The 14299-nt window shown below is 37.8% G+C and overlaps 1 protein-coding gene across 1 annotated transcript in view; it reads right to left on the bottom strand.

Moving 5' to 3' along the window:
- GSTCD (glutathione S-transferase C-terminal domain containing) overlaps window positions 1-14299 on the bottom strand; it is a 146324-nt gene that overhangs the window by 27735 nt on the left and 104290 nt on the right. Inside the window, exons 6-8 of the mRNA XM_055587869.1 lie at window positions 2812-2927; window positions 2609-2653; window positions 336-464 (exon numbers count right to left, since the gene is read on the bottom strand). Coding sequence (XP_055443844.1) covers window positions 336-464; window positions 2609-2653; window positions 2812-2927 — 290 coding nt within the window. The remainder of the gene's footprint in view (window positions 1-335; window positions 465-2608; window positions 2654-2811; window positions 2928-14299) is intronic.

The raw sequence follows: 14299 nt of genomic DNA, 5'->3' as shown, positions 1-14299 counted from the left end.
TGAAGGGAAGTCATCTTCATTAGAATTGATTCAATTAGTGACTATTTTTAAAGTACTTGTCTTGTGTCAAACATTTTTTCAGGCACTGGGGATTTTGCAGTGAAGAAAATAAAGTTCTTGTCTGGTAGAGGAACAAATATTATCATTACCATGTAATCATAAAATGCTGTGAATGAAGTAATATTCATTAATAAGGTATACTTTATAGATAGTAGAAAACAAAAGTTATAAAATTTTTTGTTTAGCAAAGAAAATAAATGTATCTCCTTTATTTACTCTAGGACATTTCATTTCTCTTATTTAGTTAAAGAAACTGAAATCGCGTGATTACTTACCCCAATATTAAACATCCCTGTAAAATACTCCATATTTGCTTGAATGAACCAAATGTTGCTTAAACCTAGTTCATCACTTCTCTTCTTAGCACGAATTAATGATAATTCCTTGTTTTCTATTAGTATAACCTAGATTTCACACAGGAAACAATAGTATATTCAGTAACATAATTTAGACATTAAAGCCAAGTATTATTACTGTATTTACTAGCTCTAATAATGTTGATCATATTATATTGATCCTTATTGTTATGCTTCCCTGGTGGCTCAGACAGTAAAGAAACTGCCTGCAATGTGGGAGACCTGGGTTGGATCTCTGGGTTGGAAAGATCCCTTGGAGAAGGGAACAGCTACCCGCTCCAGTATTCTGGCCTGGAGAATTTTGTGGGCAGAGGAGTCTGGCAGGCTATACTGTCCATGGGGTCGCAGAGTCAGACACGACTGAGTGATTTTCACTTTCACTGCATTTTCACTATCCTGTGCCAGGACATATGCCAGATAGTACAGTACAAAAGCAAACAAGGTCCTTGAACCCTTGGAGCTTACAGATATGGTGCTACAAGTGAGACAGGTAATTATAATACAGCGAGTGGTGAGTGCTTAAGGAAAGACATATAATGTGTCATCAAAGCATGTAAACTTGATGACCAAGAGAGGTTTTAGTCATTTAATATTAAAGAGTAACATATTAATTGAGGCCTGAAAAATGAATAGAAATTAGCTGGAGGAATGAAGGAGTGTTTCTGGTGGAGAGAGAAACATGTATAAAGGCCCAAGGTGAGAAAAATACAGTGGGTTTGAAGAACTGAGAAGACTGGTATAGTTGGGGTACAGTGAGCGATGCTGGAGCTTGGAGTGGGGAGACAGGGTGTGGAGAGTAGAAATCAGACTGGAGAGGTAACAGGAGCCAGATCACACGGGATAAAAGGACAACCAGTTGCTTGCAATGCATAGTATGGATTGGTGGGGCCAAGGCAAAAGGCACGGCCACAAGTCACAAATTTCTAATAGCAAGCCAGACCAAGGAAGAGAGGAGACATCATTGATTTGGATGAAGAAAAGTGGGCAGACTTAGGTCTCTTTCATCATTCTCATTCTTAGTTTGGTCCTTATTTTGTCCTTAGGTTTGTCTTTATGGAAAAATTCTGGATCTTTTTGTATAAAAAGCTTGTCAGAGGATATTTGGTATCAAAGGTTTTCCAGCCTTTATTCTAGCCAAGATTTTCCTTCTCCAATTTCAACATCTCTAAGTTTCCAGACCTTTTAGGAAGGGAAAAAAAGACACCAGACCCTGACTCTGCATTTCCAGGATTCTGCTCTGTGAGCTCTCTTCCTCTTACTCCAACCATGAAATTGTTGTTTTCCTTGGTGATGAAACAGATGCCTGCCTCTTTCTCCTCATAGTCCTCATTTATTTACTAAGAAAGATAAAGAATAATGCCTTCCACTCTCTATCATTCTGGCCAGTCTATGAGTTCTTCCACATTTTTCCTTCTGAGAATAATCACTTTAATTATTTTGTAATTTCCAGAGAGCTCACAAGCAAAGAATTGTAATTTGAAAAAATGACATCAAGTTCTAGCTTTTATGCTAAAAGCTGGGAGGAAATGATTTACTATGACAAAAGACTAAAAATGGCACAAACTTCTAACAAATGGTGATGGTGATTGTATAAATTACAGTACATTTACTCAAAAACATATTATGAAGTCACATTTCAGGGATGATATTTAAAACTACTTGCAATAGGAAAAAACATTTATGACATAAGATTGAGTGAAAGCAGGTGGTGGAAATTGTATTTGCAGTCTTAGAATTTGCAGCCACAAGCATCCTTCTGAACAATGGTTTAATGAGCACATGGGGGGAAATGCATTTGGTGGATCAGAGTGGTAGATCTGGGGTTTATCTTTTTCTTTAAAAAATATTTTTACAATTCTGATACAATGACTAAAAACCAAGGCACCAAAGAATATGCTCAACAAGTTCCAGAAGCTAGTATTTCAAGTACAAAATTATGTTGACAATTAAACTGGTTTCATCATTAATTATTTAACAGGGAAATAATTATTTCTTTCATAAAAAATAAAAACTGTACGTGGCCCTACTCTTTTCCCCTAAGATTCTGAATCTTAGAAGTGTAGTTCAACGAAAAATAAAATGCCTGTGCCTCATATCTGACCTCAGTGAATGATTATCAACTCAAAGAGGGATAAGCCAGACTCAGCTAATTGAACTGTGCAGTTTCTTATCATCTATCATTCAGACTTTACCTGGCATGATGGCAGCATGTGAGCTAGGACAATCCCAACATGGCCCTGAAAAAGGCAAGAAAAGGAACAAGTTAACTTTGGTCTCTCAGGCTTGTTTATTCTGAGACAACAATCTTGTCATATAAAAACATGTCCTTGAGTGTAAGGTAGTAAAGTCACTTCATCTTGGAAAGGCTAAAGAGAATAAAGAAGAGATACAATACCCCACCACTGCAGAAATCCACAATTCTGTCTCCAGGTTTGGCCTGATTTGTCACCATATAAACAAGGTTGTTCAACTGTTGCTGCTTCCTCAAAGCTCGATCACTGGACATTTTACCTGGGAAAGGGATGAAGACAGTGACACATTAGGTATTGCAGGGACTGGGAAGGCACCAGTGCACTAGACCAGCAGCATATAGGAAGAGCGGCAGAGATGTAAGTGAGTACCATTCCATGTGACCCACTACGAGAGGATTAGAGAACTGGAACCCAGAGGTGAAATCTCTTTTTGCTTAATTGTACTTTTATTCTTACCTAACTATTCTTTTGGAGGAGGAAATGGCAACCCACTCCAGTATTCTGGCCTGGAGAATTCCATGAACAGAGAAGTCTGGTTGGGCTGCAGTCCGTGGGGTCCCAATGGGTCAGACATGACTGAGTGACTAACACAACTATTCTTTTAATTGTCATTGACAGAAAAATCTATGAAAAAATGTCTTTGAAAGAGAAGAAACAATAAGTGTAAAACTAACTTCAGAGTCATAAATAAAGTGTTTAATAAATGTTCAGTTCAGTTCAGTCGCTCAGCTGTGTCCGACTCTTTGAGACCCCATGAATCGCAACACACCAGGCCTCCCTGTCCATCACCAACTCCCGGAGTTCACTCAGACTCACGTCCATCGAGTCAGTGATACCATCCAGCCATCTCATCCTCTGTCGTCCCCTTCTCCTCCTGCCCCCAATCCCTCCCAGCATCAGAGTCTTTTCCAGTGAGTCAACTCTTTGCATGAGGTGGCCAAAGTACTGGAGTTTCAGCTTTAGCATCATTCCTTCCAAAGAAATCCCAGGGCTGATCTCCTTCAGAATGGACTGGTTGGATCTCCTTGCAGTCCAAGGCACTCTCAAGAGTCTTCTCCAACACCACACTTCAAAAGCATCAGTTCTTTGGTGCTCAGCTTTCTTCACAGTCCAACTCTCACATCCATACATGACCACTGGAAAAACCATAGCCTTGACTAGATGGACCTTTGTTGGCAAAGTAATGTCTCTGCTTTTGAATATGCTATCTAGGTTGGTCATAACTTTCCTTTCAAGGAGTAAGCGTCTTTTAATTTCATGGCTGCAGTCACCATCTGTAGTGATTTTGGAGCCCCCAAAAATAAAGTCTGACACTGTTTCCACTGTTCCCCCATCTATTTCCCATGAAGTGATGGGACCAGATGCCATGATCTTAGTTTTCTGAAAATTGAGCTTTAAGCCAACTTTTTCACTCTCCTCTTTCACTTTCATCAAGAGGCTTTTTAGTTCCTCTTCACTTTCTGCCATAAGGGTGGTGTCTGTTCCTGGAAGAATAAAAATTAACAGTAATAGTCTCTTCCCTCTATCCCTCTTAGAGACATAGTATAAAGATTATCTAATTTCAGCACATATTTAAATCTCCTTGGAGAAAAGAGACCTATAATAATAAAAACATTTTTATTCTCTAACTGGCACATCTGTGAACTCTTAATTCTTCTGGTTAAGACACTTGGAACACAGGTATCACATTGTCTAAAATATATCAATTGTTATTGCATTTAGAAATAAATTAGATTTTCTTATTTCTGCTTTGAAGCTTCCTTTCCTCATGAGTCAGACACAGAAATTTAATGTAATTAGAGATAGAAGATAGGGCATTTCCAAGCACGAAACGCCTTGGGCCTAGCAAATATGAAAACATCTTAACTTTCCTTTCAAAAGCCACCAGTCAAGTCCACTAAAATATCTTCAGAAGAATGAATAAAAGCATTTGTTTTAACATATTTCAAATGCACTGTTCATCAGAGCAAGATTTAAAAAATATAAGGGTAGCTTTCAGTGATGTGTGTGTGTTAGCTGCTCAGTCTTGTCCGACTCTTTGCGACCCCACAAACTGTAGCCTGCTAGGCTTCTCTGTTCATGGGATTCTCCAGGCAAGAATACTGGAGTGGATTGCCATTCCCTTCTCTGGAGGATCTTCCTAACCCAGGGATCGAATCCTGGTCTCCTGCATCACAGACAGACTCTTTACTGTTTGAGCTACAGGGAAGTTCAGTGATAAATATAAAAGGAAAAATGCAGATAATCTTTTGGGTGTGATCAAAAATTATTTACAGATAACAAGTTTCCCCACTCCATTTTCACAGAAAAATAGTATACTTTTTTCTTTTGTATTTTCCTTCTTTTTTCCATTACTAAAATTAAAACATTGAGAAACTTTTAGGAAAAAACAGAAAATGTGAATTTAAAAAGATCTGTATGAGATAAAGTCATTTTTCTATGTACTTTTCTATTTTTAATATATGTACTTCCAACTATACCCGTAAGTTCATAATTTTCTAGACAGCATAGAAAACATTATAAATCTTTCTGTATCTATGAATTTGTTTCTACACTGTAAGTTTTAATGGCTGTGAAAATTTTATTAACTACCTATACCCAATTTATTTAACCAATTTCCTACTGTAACAACATGGTCATTATCATACACCTGACTCACTGTGTGCATTCTTAATTATTTAGCATGGCCTAATGTGAATTTCAAACATGAAAAGCATTGAAATCAATAGTTTGGTGACTTCATTTGTGAAGACCGTTTCATGTACTTATTTTCATTTTTATCTAATAGCAAACTATTTAAACAGTTAGTAAAAGCCCCTGTGATTTTGTGGACAGCCATTCCTATGAGGTTTTATTATGACAATTTTTAAACACAAGGCAAAGTTGAAAGAATCAACATTCAGTGAATGACTCTGCACCCTCTACCTAGATTCTACCATTAACAGCCTACTAGAGTTGGCAATGGCACCCCACTCCAGTACTCTTGCCTGGAGAATCCCATGGACAGAGGAGCCTGGTGGGCTGCAGTCCATGGGGTCGCTGAGGGTCGGACACGACTGAGCGACTTCACTTTCACGTTTCACTTTCATGCATTGGAGAAGGAAATGGCAACCCACTCCAGTGTTCTTGCCTGGAGAATCCCAGGGATGGGGGAGCCTGGTGGGCTGCCGTCTATGGGGTTGCACAGAGTCAGACACGACTGAAGTGACTCAGCAGCAGCAGCAGCAGAGTTGGTTCATCACACTTCTATCTTTCCATCCCTCTATGCATTCAGTCCTAATGCATAAATGCATATGCATAAATTTATGCAAATGCATAAATCCCCCTAATTGTCTATTTTTATTATGGCAGTGTAGTTTTTATTTGGAGGAAGAAGAATAAGAATAAGGAAGGGGAAGAAGGGGCAGGAATCAGAAGGCAAAAAGGAAAAGTACTTTTGAGGCCCTTGGGAGAGTGAGAGTCACAAATGCTGCTATTAAATGGAGCCATCAAGCCGCAAAGAAACTAGCAATGGCATTTGAGTCTTTGGTGTGTTTGCGGATTTCTTAACAATTCTTAGCCAAAGGATTTTCAAAAAAGAAAGTAAAAAGGAATTATCTTTTGTTAAGAATAAGGAGATAAGAAAATAAAACTTACTTAATGGAATATCTAACAGTAAGTTCTGTACTGTACTTCTATCAGATATTTAGAATGGCCTAACTTTCTCAGGTCTGCTTCAAAAGCAAATGATGAAGATCTGTTTTACTTGCTAAACCTGCCTCTTTGCATATGAACAATCTGTGCTTAAATGAAGGCAAAAAGGTACCTTTCAGGGTTCTGTTTAAATACAGAGACTATTAAATTGCCCATAACATTCACAGGTTGAACTAAAAATACAGTAGCATGAGGCCTAGGTGCTTCATGGAAAAACTGCCTCTAATAAAGCATTCCTCCTCACCATTCCAGTTTTATAAATATTATGAAGCTCCTGGAAACATGAATAGGATCTTAAATATGTTAAACCAGGTAAGAAAGTGGTATTTTGATTATGCTTTGTCAGATGACAATACATTAGTAAATTTGGTGTTTTAAGGGCTGTAATAACTCTAATAAAGAAACTAAATCAGAAAAAAAAGAAAGACATATTTTGAGACATGGTATTCATTTAAAAACCAAATTGTACTTTTTATTTAAATCCAATATTCTTGTGCCTGACGCCATTTACATGTATAAAAGTATTTTTTTTAACTTGACTAAAAATGATGGTTCTTTAGGTGTCATCATGAAAAAACAAAACTCAAGAAGCAAGTGTTTTAATATAAATGATCCTATTTATCCTGCAATGTAAATTCTTCTACAGTAGAGTCTGTTGTCTAATTCAAGTTAGGAGGAACCTGATTATTTAGACAACTTCATTGTTCGCATTACACAAAAAGAAAGTACAGGGTAAAGGAGCCAATTTTTTTTTTTTTTCCTTTGAGACTTCTTTTATTTTTTTATTTTTTTAGATTTTTAAACTAAGGAAGCACCATATTAGGATACTGGTATTTTTGGTCAGTTCAAAGCATCAAATAAAGCAGGACCGGAAAAAAAAAAAAGCCATGGATAGAAATGTGCACGTGTGCAGTCAGGACACCTGCTCAGTCTAGTATCAATAAATAGTGCTCAAGATCAGGCAGCTTTTTTAAAATAAATTTTTTATTGCAAGATATTTGCTTTACAATATTGTGCTGGTTTCTGCCATACACTAACATAGGCAGCTCTTAATTTATTCCTTCTCGGTCGGAAGCAACAAAGTACCTTGAATGTTATAAATTACTGGTAAAAAGGAAAATGGATGTGTGCTTGGATACATTTTAGCCTTAAAAAGATTCATTTGCTGTTTTGTTTTCTACGTATTTCTTTGAGATGTAGCACACCACCCTCATTCTGTGAATTTTTTTTTAATCATTAAATATGGAGATAAAGGAGATGGCTAAAACTAATGGTGCAGCAATTTTTTAAAATATATTTTTATTTGGAAAGTTATCAAATCAAGAGGGCAACAGTAAATTTCCCCAGCAGAGATGCCTGTAATAGAGAGGTTGCAGAGAAGGTACAAGACAGCTGAATACACAGGGTGCACCAATAGGGCCTTTGGTGGGTAAGAAGGGACATAATAACCACACGTGTTCATGTTTTCAAGAAGCCTAACAACATTAAGACAGACATCATGCTTCAAAGGGTAATGGCCAGTGATGCCCAAATTCCACCTTCAGGGTAGCTGTGGTTTTCATGCTTGGAATAGTCACTAGGCTCCAAGTATATGCCCAGTAGTTGTCTGCAGGCTGAGGACACAATGCAAAGTAAGACACAGTCCCTGTGCTTCAGGAGTTAAGAGGGTGCCTAAGAAGATGGTATGCAGCTATGAGTATTCATTATGTGCAAAGTATGTGCACTGCAGATACAGAACTACCTGTTTGAAACGTCACTGGGGATTTTACTGAGATGTGGGGTATCTCAGCTGAGTCTCTGAGGAAGAACAGAAACCTGCCAGGTAGAACGGGTGGGGAACGCATGCTAAAAATGACACGGCAGGGACTTCCCTGGTGGTTCAGTGATAAAGAAATCTGACTGCCAATGCAGGTGACACAGATTCGATCCCTGGTCCAGGAAGATCCCACACGCCACTGAGCAACTACGCCCGTGGGCCACAAGTACTGAACCCATGTGCCCTAGAGCCTGTGCTCTGCAACAAGAGAAGCCACTGCAATGAGAAGTTCACACGCAGCAACGAAGAGTAGCTCTGACTTGCGCAACTAGAGAAAGACTGTGCAAAGCAACAAAGACCTAGCACAATCAAAAAAATAATAAAATGAAAGTATTATTTTTTTTAAAGTGTGATACAGTATATTTAGGGGAGAAACTGCAATTAGCTCACTTGTGCTTGAAAATGAGGATCCATGAGAAAGTGGTAGAGCATGGGATAGACCTGAGAATTTGGTAGGGCCAGATGGGAAAGGGCACTGCTTCTTATCTTGTCTCTTTGTGCTGCAGAGGAAACAGTCTTACTTTATACTTCACATGTATGCTTAAAGCTCCTTAGAGACAAGTTCTCTTTGAATAGACAGCTTTGTTATTTTTGCATTATTCCATATTAAGATGTTCTTTTATACTGTTATCCTGCAACATTTTAAATTCTGGATAGAGTATATCCACAAATCAGATAGAATTATTCATAAATTTATGTGGAGCATTCAACCTCAACTGATACTAATGTCATTAAATGATGTAATTAAGAAAATAAAATTAAATAAATTGAACTCACTGAATCATTTCGAGCTCTGCTGTTCTAGACCAAGAATGCCTTTGGATCCTTATTGGATTCTTCTCACTCTCCTTCCCAGGCTTCTCTCCCCATGGAGGTCCCTGAAATGCTGTGCACACCAGGTTCTCTCTCTCTTCCACAGCTCATCACTGTGGGTGATATTCTGGAGTATATTACTAAAAAGTCCCTTTCAAAACTACCCATGAAAATACCTGTCCTTACTTAAAATACTTTTAAAGGCTCCCCTCTGCCTTATGAAAAAAGTCCTAACTTCTTGGAAAGAAAGCAAGGCCTTTAATGATCTGGGCCCTGTTAATTTGCCGACCCTCCTTCTGCTACTTTCGTACTATACCCTGTATGTTCCAGCCTCTCTGAACAATGGCTATAGTTCCTTGAATATATCACTGCTGGTGAGTCAGCTGTTTTATAAATTTTGTTCTCTTTGCTTGAAACCTATTCTTCACTCCTGGCTACACTGACATGAATTCCTATTGTAATAAGTTTTTTTTTTTAAGACAAAAACAAAAAAGTTACTTTTTTAAACTCCTTGTCACTATCCAAAAGGCTTTTATACTATAAAGGCTGCTTTTTTTATATTGTAAAGGCTGTTATTATTAACTACTGAAAAAAGTTTTCTTATTTTAAAATGATTACTAAGGCATTATTCATTATACCAACTATCCCCAAAAGGACTGTTAGCTGAAATTGCTTCTCTTTACATGAAATAGATACAGATGATTTTTTCTGGAATTACATAAATTTGGGCCCAGTTAAATGGAAAGACTATTAGGAGACTGACAGGCACATAACATGTGCTCAATAAAAGTTTAATGAATGAATTTTCTCTATAATTATGACTTAAGCAGCATTTTAAGGCAGTTAACTTTTGAAGGTACTAGGTATGAAAACAAATTCAATCATATTTGAAAGTAGACTGTACTGAAATAGAAAAAGGAGTCAACTATGAAACAGTATTTCAGGTGGGGATGGAAAAGTTTCTGAAAACTTTTAAGAGGAAATAAGAAAGCTGCCATTTAAAGCTATACCAAAAACTAGAAAAGCATGAATACAATTCCTAAAGAAACGCCTGAGAAGATGCATGAAACTAAGCAGCAATGTGAAGCTTATACTTTAGGTTAGGGCAAACCTGTTTAAATTTTGGAAATGACTTGTTGGAAATACTGAAAATTAGAATTGTCTGAATTTGCAATTTTTAAAGCCAGTTGCAGGTTTCATTAATCCTCTTGGCCATACTAACCTCAGAGTGGCAGTATTCTTCTAACAATAGATACTAATCATCTATTACCTTTGCCCTCTGTCTCCTACCTCCAGCCCATCCACACATCTCACAGTGCAGTCTATGAAATCAACAATAGTGTATCAGGGCGAAGGCATTTTCACTCTGATAGTTTTGTTACAGATATTATTAGAGCAATAATTATTAGTTAGAAATTCAAAATACTAAAAGAAGCCAATTTATTCTTCTCTAAATTGAGGAATATTGACCTCATAAACTATCTCAATCAATCATTTAACCAACAAATCAACCAACTAAACTGACCTACATAGACTTTTTCTAGACAACGTTAGGGACACAAAGATGCCTATCACTTGATTTCTGTCCTTAATGAACTTACACCTTATTTAAAATAGTATAAAAACCACTACACTTGGCCTTAGGAGATGAATATTATTAACCACATTGTACAATAATTTTACGACATTTTAACAGCCCTAACTTAAAAAATTCATAGTTCTTTCATTAAAGTTTCTAAGATGATTGATAACAATTTCTGTTTATATGATGCTTTGCAGTTTATTAAGCACCTGCACATTTGATAGAGCATCTAACTTCAAGACTGTTAGGTTGTCAGGTGGATAACCTGTTGCTTTTTTCACAAATGAGGACACAGCACTGAAGAGACTGCTCAGACTTAGCACTTGCTTAAAGACACACAGCTGATAGGCAGAGAAGCTGGGTTTTTAACCAAGGATTTCTAACTTTCAGTTCAGTTCAGTTCAGTTGCTCAGTCGTGTCTGACTCCTTGTGACCCCATAAATTGCAGCACGCCAGGCCTCCCTGTCCATCACCAACACTCAGAGTTCACTAAAACTCATGTCCATCGAGTCGGTGATGCCATCTAGCCATCTCATCCTCTGTCGTCCCCTTTTCCTGCTGCCCCAAATCCCTCCCAGCATCAGAGTCTTTTCCAATGAGTCAACTCTTCACATGAGGCGGACAAAGTACTGGAGTTTCAGCTTTAGCATCATTCCTCCCAAAGAACACCCAGGACTGATCTCCTTTAGAATGGACTGGTTGGATCTCCTTGTAGTCCAAGGGAATCTCAAGAGTCTTCTCCAACACCACAGTTCAAAAGCATCAGTTCTTTGGTGCTCAGCTTTCTTCACAGTCCAACTCTCACATCCATACATGACCACTGGAAAAACCATAGCCTTGACTAGATGGACCTTTGTTGGCAAAGTAATGTCTCTGCTTTTGAATATGCTGTCTAGGTTGGTCACAACTTTCCTTCCAAGGAGTAAGCGTCTTTTAATTTCATGGCTGCAATCACCATCTGTAGTGATTTTGGAGCCCCCAAAAATAAAGTCTGACACTGTTTCCACTGTTCCCCCATCTATTTCCCATGAAGTGATGGGACCAGATGCCATGATCTTCGTTTTCTGAATGTTGAGCTTTAAGCCAACTTTTTCACTCTCCTCTTTCACTTTCATTAAGGGGCTTTTTTTAGTTCGTCTTCACTTTCTGCCATAAGGGCGGTGTCATCTGCATATCTGAGGTTATTAATATTTCTCCCAGCAATCTTGATTCCAGCTTGTGCTTCTTCTAGCCCAGCGTTTCTCATGAGGTACTCTGCATAGAAGTTAAATAAGCAGGGTGACAATATACAGCCTTGACGTACTTCTTTTCCTATTTGGAACCAGTCTGTTGTTCCATGTCCACTTCTAACTGTTGCTTCCTGACCTGCATACAGGTTTCTCAAGAGGCAGGTCAGGTGGTCTGGTATTCCCATCTCTTTCAGAATTTTCCACAGTTTATTGTGATCCACACAGTCAAAGGCTTTGGCATAGTCAATAAAGCAGAAATAGATGTTTTTCTGGAACTCTCTTGCTTTTTCCATGATTCTAACTTTAGGTTCAAGTCTTCTTTCCAATAGGGTTCCGTTTCTTACGCAGATGACTTTGTGATTTCAGAATCTCAGGCCTGGTTCCCTTTCTTATGTGTTCAAGGAAACAAGGTTATTTTCTAGCAGAGAAATGAGGGAAGCCTCTAACAATCATATCTTAGGGAAAAAAGGTTAATTCTTCAGAATCAGTTATAAAATGTATTTTAATACAGTTTTCCTCTAAATAAAATTTCCCAAAAGCAGGCTTACCAGTAAAAAGGATCAATTTAAGTTCTGAACTTCAATATTGCAGAATATATCACTAAGGTCTCATAAGTCACTCTGTTTAATAAGTTGACCTTTGGTTGTCACCCTTTCCAGAAAAAGACCATTTCCTCACCTTGTACTGTAGCAAAATTTTAAATTTTATAGAAAAGTGACATGGGGAGGCTGAGCAATCAATTTGTTGCAAAACTGGATTATCCAGGAGAAAAAAAAGAAAATAGATTGGGATGATCTTTCATGTTATACTACTATAGATGCTGACAAATACAGCATGCGCCTTCACCCTTCTATATCTAATTCCAGAGCATCCTTTTAAAAAATAACTACTAAAAGTATTCAACCAAGATACAGAATTGAGGGATGAAAATCGAAGAAAGTGTAGCCACATTGTTTGCCAAATCAAAACTTCGGTTTTGTTTATAAAAGAGCTTAGATACATTGAATAGTGGACATTTTTAAAAAAACTTCTTATTGCTGCTATTTTCTTCTCTAAGATGAATAAAACTTTTGACTTCAGAATACCACAGTTAATTGAACACATATATTTTCATTTCATTCAAATGTTATTTACACCACACAAAATAAACATTTCTTTGCCCTGGAATTTAGTTAAAAAAAAAATTCACAATATCTTCCAAGTTGCCCACAAGACCAAATTGAAATGCTTTAAAACAACAAAAGTTAACTCTAGAATATAGGTATTTATTTCTTTTCCAGGGGATTAAATTAACAAAAGTAAGGGCTTTTAATACTTCCATTAACTTTTGAGATCTTTCAAGTAATCCTCAATTTGACTTTTCATTTGATCTGTTTCACTGTATTTAGGTTAAATGATACACTAGTAACATGAATAGTGAGTGTTAACTTTCCTGAAGTTAAACTTTCCTGTTTCTTAAAAATAGCTTCTCAAGTGCATAGTATTCTAACTTCTACTATGATACGACCCATAGGTTTTCTCTTTCAAATATTTCATTTTGATTAAAAAAATGAAAATGGTGTGTATCTAAGGTGGTATGGTCCCAAATTCTTTTATAATATTAATACTATATTAATATACAGTATTTCCCTCAAGAGGTGGCATCTATGTCTGCTCCCTTGAATTGAGCCTCGTGTAGATTTGATCGGTGTAACCGAGAAGAAACACTGTTCACGTCTCCGGTCGCTTCCACGTCCTATCTTTTGAGACACTTGCTCTCGGAACACAGAACCATGCTTTAGGAAGCCAGCTCTCCCCAGCTGATGATGTATGAACAAACAAGTTCTACCATGTCCTACCTGAGTTGTGTGTATGTATTCACCTGCTCAATTGTGTCTGACTCTTGGTGGCCGCATAAAGCCCACCAGACTCCTCTGCTCATAGAATTTTCCAAGCAAGAATACTGGAGTGGGGTGCCATTTCCTACTCCAGGGGATCTTCCTGACCCAGGGATCAAACCTGCGTCTCCTCCGTTTGCAGGCACATTCTTCACCGCTAGCACCAACTGAGATGACCTTCTGAGTTGAGGATTTGTGAATAAAATAGGTAAGTGTTGTTTTCAATTCACTAAGCTTGTTGGTACATTTATGCGGCTATATATCATATGAATGACATCCTAACACTGGGCTTGTGAGGATTATCATAATTGAACAGTATTTATTAAGGCATCTACCTATACATGAACTGTGGAGTTGGAGAAGACTCTTGAGAGTCCCTTGGACTGCAAGGAGATCAAACCAGTCAATCCTAAAGGAAATCAATCCTGAATATTCATTGGAGAGACTGATGCTGAGGCTGAAGCTCCAATACTTTGGCCACCTTATGCAAAGAGCTGATTCATTGGCAAAGACCCTGATGCTGGGAAAGACTGAAGGCAGGAGGAGAAGGGGACACAACAGAGGACGAGATGGTTGGATGGCATCACTGACTCAATGGACATGAGTTTGAGCAAGTTCCAG

This window comes from Bubalus kerabau, chromosome 7 (assembly GCF_029407905.1).
Source record: "Bubalus kerabau isolate K-KA32 ecotype Philippines breed swamp buffalo chromosome 7, PCC_UOA_SB_1v2, whole genome shotgun sequence".
In the NCBI taxonomy this organism is placed as follows: Eukaryota; Metazoa; Chordata; class Mammalia; order Artiodactyla; family Bovidae; genus Bubalus; species Bubalus kerabau.
This window is presented reverse-complemented; position numbering and strand designations above follow the sequence as displayed.